At 37.3% G+C, this 17,952-nt stretch overlaps 1 protein-coding gene across 10 annotated transcripts in view; it reads right to left on the bottom strand.

Annotated features, from left to right (window-relative positions):
- CDC42BPA (CDC42 binding protein kinase alpha) overlaps positions 1-17,952 on the bottom strand; it is a 184,279-nt gene that overhangs the window by 94,445 nt on the left and 71,882 nt on the right. For all 10 annotated transcript variants that reach the window (XM_032103270.1, XM_032103268.1, XM_032103269.1 and 7 more), the window contains exon 6: positions 14,884-15,032. In XM_032103270.1, the coding sequence (XP_031959161.1) occupies positions 14,884-15,032 (149 nt within the window). The remainder of the gene's footprint in view (positions 1-14,883; positions 15,033-17,952) is intronic.

Raw genomic sequence — 17,952 nt, 5'->3', positions numbered from 1 at the left:
TCTGACCATGGGATACCAAGCAAGATGTTACACAGTCTGGGACTTTGTACTCCTCAGGAAGACCAGCTCCTTGACCCTTCTTTGCTGTAGAACATCAACACAAATGGAAGTAGAATGGAAAGGACAGAAAACAGGGAACAGCAGGATGTGAAGATGTGCTTCAAATTCCTAGCCTGCCTGTTGATTATTTAGTAACAGCCAATTTTTTTTTTTCTATTGTGCTTTTTCACATTTGATGTTCATACAAAAGCTGTTAACTGCAGAAAGGAGGAGCTTGTCAGAGAGAGAATTTTTGAGTCTTGAAAATGCTGAAAAGCAGCACCTTGTGCAGACAGCTGAAGGGCAGGGTGGTAAGAGTCAGCTGGTGCTCAGGCAAGAGTCAAGTTTGCTGAAGCACCCAGGTGAACCACAAGCCTGCATCTTAGAGAAAACTATGGAAAAGTGATTCCAGCCTTTTCAGTTTTAGGTCCTATCACTGAATGCAACACCAGAATTTATATCAAGAAGTTACAATGAGAGAACATACTAGGAAATGACGCATTTCACAACACTGCTTATTTTTTTATTACAGATTAAGGATATGACTGATTTGATGTGCCTCAATTACATGTGCTGTATTAAAGAGAGATTCAAATGAAGAACTGCAGCTACTGAGTGAAAGCTGTTCACAATTCAGAATTACACAATTTTAAAAGAAAGTCAGAGAATACTGTCTTAGAACAAACAATTATTTAGGAGTATTCAAGAGTACAACACACACACCATCCCTCAAGCTCTCAGAAGTCACTCCTATCTTCCCCCTCTTTGTTTCCCTCAACCCCATGCTTATTTTCTGTCTGGTCTCCTCACCATTTAAATTGCTGGTCACTTGGAGGATCAAAGCTGCTATTTTGAGTCACTTAACCTACAGTTAATCTCATTGTTGCTTGCCTGTTTAAGTAGAATCAGTTGGCTCCAGTGCACCTAATGGTTAACAAGGAGTCTGACAGTAAGTCGTGGGCTGTACGTAATGTTACAGAAGGTGCACTTCAGAACTTGCATAATGAGCAGTTTTAGCTAGTTTTGACATTAATTCTTAGAAAATTGAGGGATGTGTGACTTGATGAATGATGAATTAATCATTATTGCTGAGACTCAAGCATTGCTTTTTTCTCTGGAAACCAAATGGAAAGCAAATTCAAACTCAAACTAGCAAGTACACCTGTTGCATCTATAAATGATTTACTAACAAGATACACAGGCAGAGTTAATAAAAAAACTTTCTTTGGACACGTGTTATAGCTGATCTGCTTCAGGAAAAGCGTGAATAAAAAAAAAGTAAATGTTTCACTGAATTTTATTCAGAAGTGTGAAATCAAAGATCATTCCTACTTGGTGCCTGTGCCTCAGCTCCAACCAGGAGAGCCTTTTCTGAACTCACCACCAGCCAAATGGCTTTCAGCAGAGTGTTTATTTTAAAAAATGGAGACATTTTTTCCACTGTTCTTGACATTATCGACACCCTTACCAAAGCATTATGAGAAAACAATGCTTCCTAAGTTAGCAAAGTTACCCACGTGCCTAGCACTACTCCTTTTCACAGATTCAAATACAGGTGCCTACTCTGTGTGGAAACATCAGAAAGCAATAGCTGCTATTTAAATATCAAATTTTTAGTATTCAATTTGAGATGACCTATTCTAAACAGATCATAGAATACCAGGTTGGAAAGGACCACATGGATCATCTGATCCAACCCTCCTTGGCAAAAGCACAGTGAAGATAAGACAGCCCAACACCCTGTCAAACTGATAGCCAGCTCAATGCTGGTTCTTTTAATAAATATAACACTGCTTAAAATGCCTATGTAAATTATCTTCTTTCTTCTCATGGATCTGGAACCAAGGAGCATATAAAATTACACAACAGTGGTAAAGTACTGCCTGCCCAGAGCTGAGGTTTGAATGTCATAAATGTTCACTGAAATAAAATGATGGTTCAAAAAGATCTATTAGACTAGAAGTGTACTAAAAAAGTAACACACAGAAGATAAGGCATTCAGAGTTCTACTTCATCTATTATGCTAATGTGATTACCAATTTCAATAAGATTATTACTGGTGCTTTTTCAATGTTGTACAAACTAGTATCTCACCATCAGATACTTTCAGCCAAGAATCCTCATTACCATAAAACACAAATTAAGTCAAAGCCTTTAGTATGAATCCTGCACAAGCATGTGTATCACAACTATTTCACACACAAGCTGCATTGTTACCTTAAATGTACATTTGCTTTTCAGTAACTACTGCAATGTGTTCAAGCAGAGCAGTTAGAGAGAATCTCAATCATAACAGAACCCAAGAACTACACCAGGATTGTGTCAAAATTTCTAAGAGGATACCAGAAACCACTTCAATCCAGTTCAAGATGTTCTGTTATCACGTGACAACAGGAATTTCCTGATATTCTCAGAACAATTCTATTATTTCATCACTCCTTCTAGAACAGGGCTTAGAAGATTCTTTTGATGCTGCTAATAATATTCTATACATATGTTACACTGCACTAATCTGGTACTGGGGAACTGAGGGGCAATAATAGAGACAAAACAAGTTTGTGAAATCCTTATTGATCTGAATCACAGAAGCACAGCCAAAACATTACACAACATTTTCTAACCCACAGAAATCAGCACCTGCAACGTGAAAACACACACTTGATGCTAAAGTGAATATCCAGATTTTTTTTCCTATATGATATCCTCAAAAGAGCTCCAGTGTGTCAGAGGTTTCATGTTAGTTTTATCAAGACACTTTAAGATACACACATTCAAGTTAGTGTACACTGGATGGAAGGAAGACAAATACACTGAGACAGGCAGAGTTTTGCCAGGCACGAACATAGAAACATTCTGGCAACACATTCAAAAGGTTAAGTAGGGAAATCAGCAATCTGTTTTGCATTCATGTAGTTACTGGCAAAGTACAGAAGTTAATAAATACTTTAAAAAATTATGGGACAGAAATTTTTAAATTTTGGCATATTCATAGAAAAAGAAGGAAAATGATGGAACAAGCAGAGTGGGATAACATAACTCCTGTCTCCCCAGGGAAATTGCACTGAGCAGCTTCTGTATTTGTGTTTCTAATGATGCTGGCATAATTCTTGATGACAGCCTCTTTTTTTTTTTTTTTTTTTTTTAAATGTGTCATAGACTGTAAAGGTCAAACATCACAACTTATTAGAAATCAGTTTTCTTTCATTGGAATTAGATCTGTGAGCAGGGATGCAAAGACCTGGTTTGGAATCAGATACCACAACACACAAATACTGCATTACTTTCCACAACATCCTCAGAACTCAGATTCCAATTTTTTGGCAAGAGACAAGTTAATCCCTCTTAGAATATTCAATTGGTTTTACATTTCAGCATTCAGAAGTCTCCTAAGCATTTGACTGTCAAAAGCAACCATGACATTAGTAATACAGACTCTCAGACAAGTATTTTCCAAAAACTATGGTTTTAAAGAAACAAGGTAAGCAAAGGCTGACTCAGTGTTTAAGTAGCAGTTTTGACTTGACAGTAATTTCTTTTTGAGTTCATTGACAAGTACTGTCACTGTAAATCATAATTCTGTTACTTAAATTTTCTACCATTTTTGGGATTTTACATTCTTAAAAGGAATACCAGCTTTGTGATACAGATGAGTAGGAAGAGAATGCTATTTGGAGCTGTTGCAATTAATCAGGCAGAAAACACGTGGACTATACTGACACTAAACAACTTTCACTTCCTTAAACATAATGTGTAATACTTAGAATGATTACGAGGAATACCACATTATACCATGCAAGCACTGGGAGCAAAATCTGAATTCCTTTGTTTGCACAATTCATCACGATCAGGTAATGTTTGCCACAGTATTATGGATTGAGACACAATTCCATATTAAAATATTTTTAATTTTTCTCACATGAGAGAAAGTGCCATGGAAAGAAAAAAATGACAGTACTAGGAAAGGTATTGATAATAAACTGACTGAAGGAGAGATGACTGCATAGTGGTGAAAGAGGTAATAAAATCAGAGGGACATTATTAGTGCTGATCCTCTGGGATCACTTTTGAAACTGATTTAACATTTTAGCTTTAAAACTTGGCACAAAAATAAATGCATGCTCATAAAAGGTGTAGCTATCACAAAGCTGAAAAGCAGCAGTAACAGCAGGGAAGACTGGAATATCACACATGCAGAAATTACTAAACTGAAGACTATAATAATAGAAGTCAGATTACACTTAACAGTGTGTAAAATGTAAATACCTTCCTGGTAAGTTTAACAGCAGAAACTTCTCTTATACACCAAGAGCTGTAAGTGATAGGGAAGGAACTGAGTACACCAAATTATTATTTTATGTCTGTACCTTTACAGTGTGATGGAACCATGGCTCTTGATTTCACTGGGAGGAATATTCTAGCAGAGTGAGAAATACTGCAGCTAGAACACAAGTTCTTTCCAAAATGTCATCTCATATAATATTTACAATTCTTGACATTAAAGTTTTATCAAGTTGTCTGACAACTCTAAGATTAAACAACAACTTGAAGAATGACCATACTCAACATTGGCATGAAACACTACTTCAAAAGTTCTTATCTGTAAAAGAAATCCTTAAAATTTTAACTTAAATATAAAGAAACTCCACTCAGGCTACCAAATATGCCAAAATGTAACTGTAGCTCCAGTAGTATGAAACAAACCAAAACCATGTGGTACAGAAATTTAGCTCTTTTTCATCATTACTAAACTCTTTAAAGTTAGATGCACACATAAAGAAATGTTATATTCTCCTGTTCTTCTTTCTATTTTGCAACACTGTCCCCTGATCAAAACCGGTCTTTGAAATACAGCACATGTGGATTTCTTATTTTACCTTATTTATTGTAGTCCCCAAACCTAACTTGCCTTTTTGGAAGTATTTCTAATCTTAGAGTTCCACTTACTCTCAGCTGTAGCTTGGCTGTTACTACACCTACAATGTCAGAGACAAAATTAACCTGAACTCAAACTCCACAGTTCTACTGCTCTGCCATAAAATTGAAAATATGCCCACCACATGAAATTACATACTGTGTTTATTTTTCACAATGCCTGCGCTCCGCTTTCTTCACCCATTAAATGAGGATATGATAAGCTATCTTCTAATTCCCAGAGTGTGTAAAACTCCAATATACCTAAATGGGATGCCCAGTTGACCCTATTCACCACCTCATTGTCAAGAATTACTGTGAGACAACTTTCATCTCTTGCTTCTTTGGTTTTGCAAAGCTTTGTAAAGCTCTCATGGCTTCTGCTTATCACTGTGTCCATGTGGCCCTCTGTAAAGTCACCTCTTTTCAGTCACTGAGCCAGCCCTGCACATGCAGCTGCAGCTGCACAAAGATTTTGGTGTACCAGATTAATCAGTATGGAAGCAGTTCTGGTAACAGTTCATCTTTTGTTAATTAAAAACATTGCTGCCTATAGACAAGGAAGCATATTAAAAGTGAAGTGTGCTTGTATAAATACAACGTAACAAAATATTTATATGCAAAATTAGCTTTAAGTCAGCTTATGATAGCTCTGGCATCTGAGGAAGATTGTAAGAATATGCTTCTTTTAGAAGATTACTCCCTTTTCATCCTTTAACATAGGAATATTTTAAAATTTTTTAAAGCAACTCTTAAGAAAAAAACAATAGCTCAATTAATAGATAAGCCTTTATGTTTAAATCACAGCAAAAAGACTATAATTTGGGGGAAAGAATATTAAAAGAATACATTAATGCTTGCAACACAGAAATCAAGGAAAAGAATAAAAGTATGTCCTAAAATCTCTCATCCCATAAGGCATTCAGAATATGTTTGGGCAGGTTCAGCCTGTAATATAATCTTTATTCCAACCAAAAGGCAAGGAAACGTGCAGGAATAAGCCAGACCAAGCTTGAAGCATATGTCTACAGTTCTCCACCATATCGTGCAGCAACAGACATATGACATAAATAGTTCAGTATGTGTTTTTTGCTTTTGTTGTTGTTAGAAAACAAACAAACCATATTGACAAGCATGATCCAAATATAATAAGCACTGTGACTTTGGCATAAAACCCCTGACAGCAACAGACTAAGGAAGGAACTGTAGCCAGAGGCTACAAAGGAAGAAATGCATTTGGTCTAAATGTATCCCAGTATATGCAGTACTTGCAGTAGCTTGGCAGAAAAACATCTCAGAAATTTAAAAATAATTAGAAAAATAGTCTATACTGTTTGCTGAAACACACTAAAATTACACTCATTAAGAATGAAGTGTTATTGGAAAAGCCTTTATATTCAATTTGCATATGCAAAAAACCTTTTTCTTTAGACACAAAGCACAAGGCACAATGCTTACTTAAAAACAAAAAAAAGCAAATATATATTTTAAAAAATACCTTGGAAAGGAACTTAAGGCCTGAATTTTCAGCTCTTAAACTTAAGCCAAATTCTAAAGGAGCTGTACTTACATAAAAGTACATTCCTTTCTGTGCTGAAAGTTCAATTTCCTATATGAAGAAGACATAACTTTGCTACTATTGTATCAGATCAGATTTTAGTCCCTCCTCCCCTTTTTTCCCTTCTCCTCTAAGCCAGTGTTTTCTCTTTGTACCTTTCTAATGCCCTTTTCCAGGGCTTCACCCACTGTATCTGATTAAGAATTACTGAGTTACAGTGGCAGCAATATCACTGCTTCCTGCTGCACAAGGAAATGCTAAAGGCTGCCCCCCCAAATAGCTAATAAAGAAAAACTGAACAGCACAAACATCACGGCACCTGAGTCAATAAAGATTTTAATACAACTTTTCAGATAAAGCTCCACAAGGTCTTGCTTCCCTGACCCCAACCACAGAACCTTCCACAACTGAACCAAGCCTGACCTTACGCAAGCATCTGCTTGGTAAGCAGTATTCTAATTTGCAGGATGTTAAGGGACCTATTTTTTTCTCATTTAAGAAGTTAAAAGCCAGCAATATTTTGCTGTTCTTAGAAAGGATCACAAAGTAGGCTCCTCTGTCAATGCAATGGCAGGTCTTCTGGAAATGCAAGACGGAAATGCTTACTGGAGAACAGCTTCACTGCAGACAAGGTTATTTGGACTGATACCTCCTTAACTGCCCTTTCAGGAATCAGATTCTTGCATGGATATCTTATAATAAGATATCTTGCAAGGTTATCTTAATTTACTATGAAAAAAAGGAAGTGGTTGAGGCAACAGCCATTCAACTCAGAAATTCAAACATCAAATTTCTACTTGTCAGATCTGAAAGTTCAGATACTGAAGACATTTTCACTTCAAATCCACCAAATATTCACGGGGAAGAAACCAGGCTTTGAAACACTTCTTATAATACATTCAAGCATCTCAATGTTAGAGTTTTATATGAACGCTGCAGGAATTTCTGACTCTAAAGCCAAGTTACTATTGCTTGTTTATGCTATGACAAATCTACATGACACTCAAAGTCAGATAATGATAATGAATTTGTCCTGTGCAGCTTCTAATCTTATGTAATCAAATAATATAAACTCAATTGTATTTCAAATACTAAAAAGGAAACACAGGGCACATAAATTAGATAGAGGCATTTCAAGGAGGAACTTGAGGAACACACAAGGTATTAATAAATAAAAATTAGAGACACTATGATGGGAGGTAGGTATGAAATAAATCCTGTGTTCACAAAGGGATAATGAAATGGAAGGTCAGTAGAAGACAAAGCATGAGGCAGATAGCTTCTTTTCCATACAACAAAAAAACTTGAGAATAATGAAGACTCTATCACACAACTGTCATCCTCATTTCTGCCTGCCTCATTCTGAACTTAATAAACAACAACAAAATCACTGAAAGTTAATTACCAACTCTATCTTGGCCACCAAACAAACAGTTGCTGGGACAAAAAAATCAGAAATAAGGAAAATGGTTTTGTCCTACATTCGGATGTTGAATTTGGATATCAAAGAAAGCGGTAGGAAAAAGTATTCCTAGGTCTGAAACAATCAGAAAAGAATGAGTGTAAAATTATAGTTTAACTCACATGAAACCAGCTTGCAAATGGGAATGTTTTGTCCTCAAAAGAAGTTATTAAATTCTGTAAACACCTCCAACTTCATTAAACATTGAAACAGATCTCATGTCAGAGCTGTAACTGTTCTAATGTGGACCTTTCTTCTGCGAACACCAAAGAAGTCAAATCAATCTTTACCCCAGAGGCAGCAGGAGCTCTTGGAATGTTCTGTCACATTTAGTATCCTCTAAGTGTTGCTTTAAACATTATTACTTGGAAGGGAAGACCACAGGTTTTTCTATAGAAAACTTCAGGCATTAATAATTTTCCCGTTAAGAGTTAAAAAGGACCCTTTCCAATCCAATTCTATTTCTAGTCTATCTCTTTCATTTTCACTTTTAGGAGGGTTTAAACACTGCTGTTTTATGACAACCACAACGAGTTCCTACCTAAGGGGGATTACATGCCACCTGGCAGAGTGCTCACATCCATCTGCCTTTCAAGAGTCGTACCCAGAAGATGCACAAACCGGCATGGAAAAGTAGAAACTCTTCATCTACGCACTCCTCCTTTTCCTGTGAGTCTCCTTTCTAGTGAAGGAGAACTAGTACCAGCTAAAGGATGGGTGGGGACTCAGAAATACAGCAGGGGTGCACTCCTTGAGTTGCCGGCCTTCCTCAGCTGACAGTAATCAACAACTCTCCTTTGTTAGGAGGTCAGTGTCAAACATTAAAGGGGAAGGTTTTACTGTAAGCTGAGGGTATCATACATTTATGATACTCCAACTGTTTCTCATGCCCCTTTTTCTTTAAAATCACAGTGCCAGATATCCCAAGCACCACTCAAGTGATGTAGGGGAGAAACAGGCACAATGTAATGAACAAAGATTTTATTGGGAAGACCGGCTTAAAGCAACTTCCTACTATTCTCCTCCTCCGTAAGATTGAAGAATTGACCCAGGTTAGTTAAAATGTAAAGTTACTTCTCACTTGGCCTGGTGTCCTTGTTCAGTTCCCTGCACAGTGCCACAAACATCTGTTTCAGCAGAGAAGAAGGAATGCCTGGAGCTTGGGTAGAGGGGAACAATGGGAGGAAAAAGGTCCAAAGATACATTTGTAAAGGCACCTCTGCTGAAAGGACTACTCAAGGCTACTGTCGCTTAAGGGGCTGGATTTAGGGGTTTTAAGCTCTTTCTGCTTGAATAACACAGAATATACATATAGATCCATACTAGCTCAGTCACCCACTATAAGGCTTTCACTCAAATTAACACTCCCACTAGACACTCTGGGAAACCATTTGCCTTCTCCATGATGTACAGCCAGTATGATCCACTAGCTCTTGGCACTCCAAGCATCTGTGGGCCTTTTATTTCAAAATACTTCTAGGTCATGGCAGGCTCCTTTGGAAATCCTACCAATGAATTGTAGTCAAAGAGCATTAACCTCATCCAGTCCTCAGCACAGGTCAGGTGCCACCCCGAGGGCACACTATGAGAGCAGCTGCCAGCATTTGTACCATAGAGGGTCACAGGGCAGAATGAAGGCCCAGATAACCTTTGTATCCAGCCCCTCCTCAGTGGAAAAATAGAGCGGAAACAACTCACAGAGCTCTCCTACCTCCGTCACAGAATACCTTGTAAGGAAGCATTGGCTTACCAAACACTCACTAAAATAACTTTCTGTCCTGCAGTTTTCCATGTAAAACTAAACCATGCCACATTTCAAAGCAATACATTTTCAGCAACTATCAAAATAATCTTATGTTACTTTTTTCCTTATATTTCTAGCCCTGTTTCCTTCACTCTCAGCACTTTGTAAGGACATCTTCATGTGTGTATTCCACATTATGTCTGTTGCAAAGTTTGGTAAACATTTAAAATACGATGTTGCTTTCTTTCAAACCCACAATGAGGGCTCACTTTACCAAAGGCCAGAGCACTTGGCTCATCCTTGTGCCAACTCAACTCAGACACACCGTGCAATGCAGCTAACTCCCAAGATGGGCCTTCCACCCCTACATTTTCCACTTAAGCAAATTAATGATCAGTAAAGATGGGATACACCCAGAAGACAGAAAACCACTTATTCAGCAAGTCAAAAATGGATACATTGGCACTGAAACTTATAGTTGAAAGTGAAATGGATCCTACAAAAGATCCCAGATTTCAGCTGCCTGCTGACAGTAAATATTTCAGGGATGTCCCTAAGATGATTTCTGCTGAGGACAAATAGTACCTTCCTGTTAAAAGCAAAGAGGCTGGCTTGATAGGGAATAGCTTTTATGCCTCTAATGGATTTATTCCCTTATGTTCAGTATTTCTCAGAAAGGATGTCACTTCCTCAGAGAATTCTGCCGCTCTACATTTTAAGAATTCAAATGTTCCAGCGAAGCTCAGCTTAAATTTCAGAAGCTGATAGAGAAAATTGAAAGAAAAGGGGGAAAATAAAAAAGGTATCTGGTGGTTTAGAATGCTAAAATCCTTCCAACTAAAAGCAGCAACCAGAAATCCAGAAACACACTGATGGAGCTAACTATAATCTCACATTCCTTCTGGAAGTGGGTGTGTTTATGCTTTGCAGGCCTATCTTTTCACATGCAAAAGACAATACCCAAAATGTATGTAACTTAAAGAGTTTGCCCTGTGGTCTCAACTACCCTCCATAAACTTAACCAACAAAAATAGTAATTAACACAGGTGTTTCATCATCTTTCCAAAATATTTTCTTAGTAAGGAGGTAACTAAGGATTGTTTTACCAGTCAATAGAAAGAGATGACTGTTTAATGTGGGTGTGTGCCAGTATATGAAAACTATTTAAAATGAGTGTTTTTGCAGTGGTCTGGAGGATCATGAGCCTAAATGTTGAACACTCCCTAGCTGCAAATTGGCTCTGCCCTGAATCCCTATGCAACCCTGCACAGAATAAATAAGTGGAGGAAAGAAAGTCAAGATGGAAATGATTTAAGCACATTAACACTTATAATTCTGTTCTATTCAAGAAGCTGTAATGTCCCAAATTAAATTTAGGACAGAGACAGACTTAGATGCACCCTTACTGAGGGGCTACCTTGGAAGACAGCACAAAAGGCAGGGGCACAGACAGTGCAGGGATGTGCAAAACCACCAATGGCACACTGAGTGTGCCCAGGACCAGCTCCTGTCCAGAGGGCATCTTCTGCAACTCTCAGTGAAAATTGCTTCCTGTGGCAGCCAGGCCTTCTCCATTCCTTTTTTACTCTACAGGATTTAGACAAAATTAAGAATTTATACGTTACATAAAACTGAGAGAAAACCTGGTTCACCAATAAAATCATGACGGTGTTGTGGAAAAACAATTTTCATGTGTTTGAGGTAACACAACATGCATAAATAAAGTGTAGCTACCTAGCTTAAACTGGTAAGTTTTACTGCAGTCCACACCTGGATATTTGATACTGCATGCAAATCTAAGCTTTTAACATATGCCATGAGGAATTAAATAACAACACAACCTCGAAAATAAAATAATATTAATGCATGTAGAGACTTTTTTCAGAGGGGGAAAAAAAAAGAAAAGCAAAAGAAAGGTGCTAAAATTATCTATTAAAAAAGGACAAATTTATGTTGATTCCTAATAAATAGGAAATCTTACCCTGTATGATACTACAGCTTGCAGAGAACTGGCACAAGATAATATTTAACCTTGGCCTAAAAGCGAGAATCACTTCATTGGTACGAATTTGTAATTGAAAGTATCAGGGTTAGGTATAAGCTTGCCAACCAAGTTGTGCATTTGTGAGAGATACAAATATGTACTTTCTTTCTCATTTTGAACAGTTGCACATATATTTAACTCAGATGAAGTTTCTTTCTAAAGCTAGCCTTGGAGCTGTCAACATCACTTGGTAGTGCCAGTGCTGGTGAATTCATAGCAATGGCAAAAGCTATGATACTAAAGAAAAGACCATTTTGTTTACATTCTGAGCCATCATTTAGCTATCAGGTAAAATACTACAAGATTTGTTCACAGAAATAAATTAGTCAGAAATAAAAAATTATCCAAGATTTATTGAATCACATATTTGTTGAAACTAAAAAGAGGATAAAAAACCTGAGAAAACATTAAGAATACCCTAAAAAATGATAGTATTGATGTTATTTTTAGCTAGCAATTTTTTTTTCTTAATTTCACGAGGTACCAGGAGACAGCTTCGAAAACACCATGCAATTTATCTGCACAATTTTATTAATATCTAGATTTTTATCTCCTTCCCACTATAAATTCATCCTGCAATCCCACAATGCTAGTGCAGAAATAGCATTCAAATTTGGAACTGAAAACTTGAAATACTGCAATTTAAGTAATGCTGAGGTTGTTTGTATTTGACATTTCAGAACCTTGGCCTATGTACTTTAGGAAAGAAAAGTGTCTTGCATTTGACATCAGAGTGGTTGGCACACAAACAGCCACTGCAATCAGCTTCACTCCCAAACAAAAGTGATTGACAACAAATAAGTGATTGATGCTAGAAAGACACAAGAGGAGTGACACACTTAGAAGGAAAACAGAAATACCATTTTTAAAAAGTACAAAAAACATTCAGAGAAAACCAGAAAATTATCATCAAAGTACATCACTATGTATGGTTAATGTGAAAATCTGTCCTGAAAGAACTGGGGCACTAAGAGGAAACAAAACAAAACAATCTGCTATCTTACTGTGTGAATAGAACCTTGACCAAAATACGCCTAAAGCACGGTTTCTAGTTCAGTAGCAGCAACCCAGATCAAATGCTGATGCACATTGGCTATTCATGTGAAATACCACTAGTGCAGCTGCTACATTAATCCAGCTTTTAGCACTATTTCCTTCTTTTTCTCATACATCCTTTGCTGTGTGGAAGGCACTCCCAAAAAAGGATGTGGCCACCATGGTTAAGCCTTCAGGAAAAGAGCATTAATGGCATTTAGATGATGTGTTTTCTTTTCCTTTCTTTTGCTTTACCAGTTGCAAGCATCTTAATAAAACTAACAGTGGAACAGGTCTCATTTCAAAGGCTGATCATTTAACATATACTCAAGTGCTCTTTACATTTTTAATCTTGCCAAACATACCTTTATAAACAGGCATTGTATTACAGCAGCACTAATGATAAAATGCTAAAATAGCATTTAGAACTTTATGAACATGTGAAGCTCACTGGCAACGCCACAAATCAAACAACAAAGGACTGAGAATGCATAGGGGCGTTTTTAAAAAGAAAAAAAGAATAAATATGCAAGCACAATAATTAGCATACTGTTTTCAACTGCAATGCTACTATTTTCATCCCAAATTTTACACCAGCACCTATTTCATCTTGGGGACACTACTGTTTGAGGATGGAAACATCACATCTGTTGCACATTACTTACCAAGAGTACTGAATTACAAAGATTTTGATCTGTTTGGAGGAAAAGGTAGGAGGAATCTATTCTTCTGAAAAGAGTTACTACTCTATATGCAGATTTACTGGGTAAAAGACCTGGCAACAGTAGATAGTGTCTCACCAATTTACCCACAAACACATCTTAAGAATTAGATCCAAATTAAATTCAAAGCAAAAACCTTTCACACCAGGTCCTAAGCCAAAAAAAAAAAAAACCAAAAAAAACCAAAAAAGGCAGAAATAACACAGTTCAAATCTTCAATACTCAAGGAAAGTACTCTGGGTTTTTCCATGAGACATTATCACAAAGCTCTCTTTAGCAGGTAGACACAGCTCTTTAGCAAAACTAGCCGATGGAAAAATATTCCAGAGGAGTGTTTTGCAATTTAGCACCACCCCACCTACAGCTCTCTCATGACAAGCCAGAATCGCAAACGAAATAAAACACAGCCCACTAACACACCAAAAGCAACCACAATACACCTTTTGGACAAAAAAATAATCCTAACCTCCCACCCCTCCCACACAGACACCTTTTTTGCAATGAAGCAGTCAAGTGGGAACAGTAAAAGAAGGCATAGTTAGTACAGACTCTAATTAAGGGCGATAGATGGATGTATCAAATGAGCTCATTCTGCCAGCTTAATGATTCAGCTTAAAGAATGGGAGTTTTCCTCCTGACTTCTGTCAGAGTCGAGTACATCTGTTGAGTGCATTTGAAGATTCTGCCTCTTGTAAGATAATCTTTGCATACAAGAATTACCATGGAGTTCAGCAGAGAATGATACATCAAGGAAAAGATGATGCTAGTTTTGTGGAAAAATCAATCATGGTCTCCAAAAAAGCTAGACACTAATGACTTAATATTTTCCTTTGAACACAGTCTGGTTTTATATATATATACACCAAGGTAAAGATAAGTACCACAATTTAAGTACTTCCATTCATTTAGCTGCCCTCACTTTATTTTAAAGACAATATCCTTAAGTCCAAAAGAAAATGCTGAAAAAAAATTCAAAGCAGATAGTTGTGTGTTTTGAGCTTCAGTATAAATCAAACAGATTAATGAAGGAACAGAATTTGGCCTTTCAATAAACCTGTTCTAAGTTGATCATATTTCACAAACAAACAGGTTTCCAGCTTTGCTTTTATAAATTATTGATCATTAACTCTCAAACACACCAGTGTGCAAGGTTCATGAGGTGCACTCAGAGGTTCATTCATGTCTCTGATGATATGGCACAAGTTTAGCAACAACTCCAATAACCGCAACATGTGGGCAGGTCGGTTCTGCTGTGCTTACTGTCACAGAAAGTACTTGTTACCAACTTAAACTCTAAAAGGAACTAGTTTCACTCTATCAAGTAACTCTCCATAACTCCAACAGGAATTTGGAGCTCAAATTACTTACCTGTGAACATAATGCAACTGATGAACTGAATCGATGGCTATCACCATTTCAGCCAAATAAAAACGAGCCATATCTTCAGGGAGTCTGTCCTCAAACTTGCTGAGCAACGTAAGCAGGTCTCCTCCAACATAGTAATCCATAACCAGGTACTATGCAGTGGGAATGAAAAGAAAACAGAGTGGGGGGGCGAAAAAAATCACAATTTATTGAGTGAATAAGAGACTAAATACTAATTGAAGCATAAAAATTAATTCACTGCAAAAATTATTAAGGACATTAAAAAAACCAAGCAAGATGCTTAGATGCTCTGAAAACAGTAGTCAGTTCAGCTGCAGTTTAACATTTAGCCTTGAATATTTTTCATATTTATACCTCCCCAAACACAGTAAGCCATGACAAAATAGTATCAACTTCATCCAAAGTCCCATCACCAAACATGAAATATTTAGATCCTCTGGATTCCCTTATGAAAACAGTACCCTTTGCTAGCATGCAAAAGGACTAAAAGATTAAAGCACAGACCTATAAAAATGAAACAAGTGTGTTAATTTATAATCTCATTTACGTTGCCCTGATTTCCAGACTTTCCCTTTCCTTTTTTCCTACCATCTTCTTTTCCCATTAAACACATCACTTTGGAGTGTTAAGTTTTTAGACTATTCAGATTAAGGCAAAGTCTGAGAGACTTCCAGTGACCCACAGCATAATTTCAGAAATTGTTGACATTACACATGATACAAGGCTCTGCAACATAAAATACAACATGTCACCTTCTCTAACTGAAAGGATGGAGAAAAATATTGATTTCTTATGTATTAATGAAACACAAAACTTGCCAGCCATTTAAATGGGTGCAAAGACTTTAAAGAAATCAGAGCCTTTCTGCACCTTACTGTATTTACAGAATGAAGCAATCTTTTAGTAACATAATTAAAATGGCTGGGAAAAGTGAAACTTCAGTGTGAAACTCAGGTTTAATATATTTTAGCTTTGTTTAGTTTGGTTTTAATTATGAAACAGCACCTGAAAGGGCAAATGGGGGAAAGAAAAAAAAAAAAAATCAAGCTAATTATAGCTAACAAACTAATTATAAGCATTCTAATTTTACATGAACTGCTAAGATGTTACTTTCAAACATCATTGTGGAGAGGTCTATTAGAATCACAGAATATCCTGAGCTGGAAGGGAGCCACAATGATCATCAAAGTCCAGCTCGTGGCCCTACACAAGACAGCCCCAAGAATCAAATCACACCCCTGAGAATAAATTTCCACTGAAGTACAGAGTATCTGGAAGTTTTTGCTTAGAGCTCCAGTCTGTTCCTAGGAAGGCACCCTATCTGCATTTGAAGCAGTGACTCTTAACAAGACCATAAATAATAAAAAGTATTGAAGATGTAACAATGTACACCCCAATTTGTTTCTTTAAAATTCTGAAAATGCAACCTAAAGGGACTATTTGCATTACTTCCCCTAAATTGTTTGCCTATCCCATTTTCAGAAAAAGACACTAAAATATGAGGAAAAAAAGTCTGCAAAATTATACCAGCTCTAGGGAAGATGAGGGGCAGGCAGAAATCTTACACCTGTTTCTTTTCCCTCATATTTTCCATAACAATAAAGGTGATGAACAAAGATTTTTAACAGCTTGAGACATAGTAACTTGCGCATCCTCACTGATTCCAAGTGCATAAAAAAGCACAAAAGGCATTTCCCCAAGATTTTAAATGTGTTGACAGTCAAATTTTCATCTGTTGCTTTGTGACAGGAATAATAAACTTAAATTAAGCTCACAACCCTTACAGAAGATAAATATTGCTCCTACACTCCTTCTGGAACAAGATTGATAGTATTAGTTTCTTGTGTTTTACAGTTTTAGAAAATGCATTAAACCTTTGAAACTTCAGATATTGATTATTAACTGATGCATTGTACAGACATCTCCAAGAGCTGAACTTACTGCTTTGAAAGTATATTGAAAAAAAACCTCCTCAGATTCTCCTAACTGATGTGGGATCTCTGTACTCACTCTTCAGCACTTTTAAAACCTCTGCAACTCAGCTCCTGGATAAACCAAAATAATAGAATTTTGGCCCTTACAACACAGGATTCTGCACCTCCTCCTATGTTTGCAAGAGCACCATAGTAGCCTAATCACATGGAAACCTTCAACTCCTTGAATAAGCCAACACTTAAACCATAACTCAGGGTATTAAGTTGTGCAAATGAAGTTGAATGCATGCATAGGAATGACAGCTGGACCTAAAATCTAAGCTTTAAATAAAAAGTTCCGTCAAATATCCAATGTCAAATATCCATGCCCTTAAAAAAAAGTTTGGGTTTTTTTAAAGCTTTAAAAATACTTTCTAAATATACGCAATCATCCAGATCTATCCAGTATCTCAAATACTTCTCAAAATACTACTGTACAACAGCACCATCCTTCCAAGAGAAAGAAAAGGACAGATTTAGGAATACTAAATTCTAGTAACTAGTGGAAGCTTAAAACAGGCATTTAATCCTAAATCACAGATTCATTTCATGGAAGGGACCTCTTGAGACCTCATCTGCTCAAGTAGGGTCAGCTAGAAAAGGCTGATGGTGACTGTCTCCAGCTGGGGTTTGAGCATCTCCCAATAAAGAAGGGTTTTCTTGTGCTCTGATGAAACTCCATGTATTTCAGGTTGTGTGCACTGGCTCCTGTCCTCTCACCAGGCACTACAGAGAGGAATCCAGCTCCCTTGTCTTCATTCCCCCCACTGGGTATTTACACACACGGATGATAACCCCCCTCTCAATCCTACATTAATTTGGGCTGAAGAATCCCAGCTCTCCTTACAGGAAGGATGCCCCAGTGTCTCAATCACCTTTCTGCGCTCGCAGCGGACTCGCTCCAGTAGTTCCATCTCTCTTTTGCCCTGGGGAGCTCAGACCTGGACACAGCACTTCAGGTGCAGCTGGGGCAGGGCTGAGCAGAGAGGAAGGACCTCCCCTGACCTGTTGGCAACACTTTTCCTTGCAGCCCAGAATACTCCTGGCCTATTTTGCTGCGAGGGTGCAGTGCTGGCTC

Source organism: Corvus moneduloides, chromosome 3, assembly GCF_009650955.1.
Source record: "Corvus moneduloides isolate bCorMon1 chromosome 3, bCorMon1.pri, whole genome shotgun sequence".
NCBI classification, from domain to species: Eukaryota; Metazoa; Chordata; class Aves; order Passeriformes; family Corvidae; genus Corvus; species Corvus moneduloides.
This window is presented reverse-complemented; position numbering and strand designations above follow the sequence as displayed.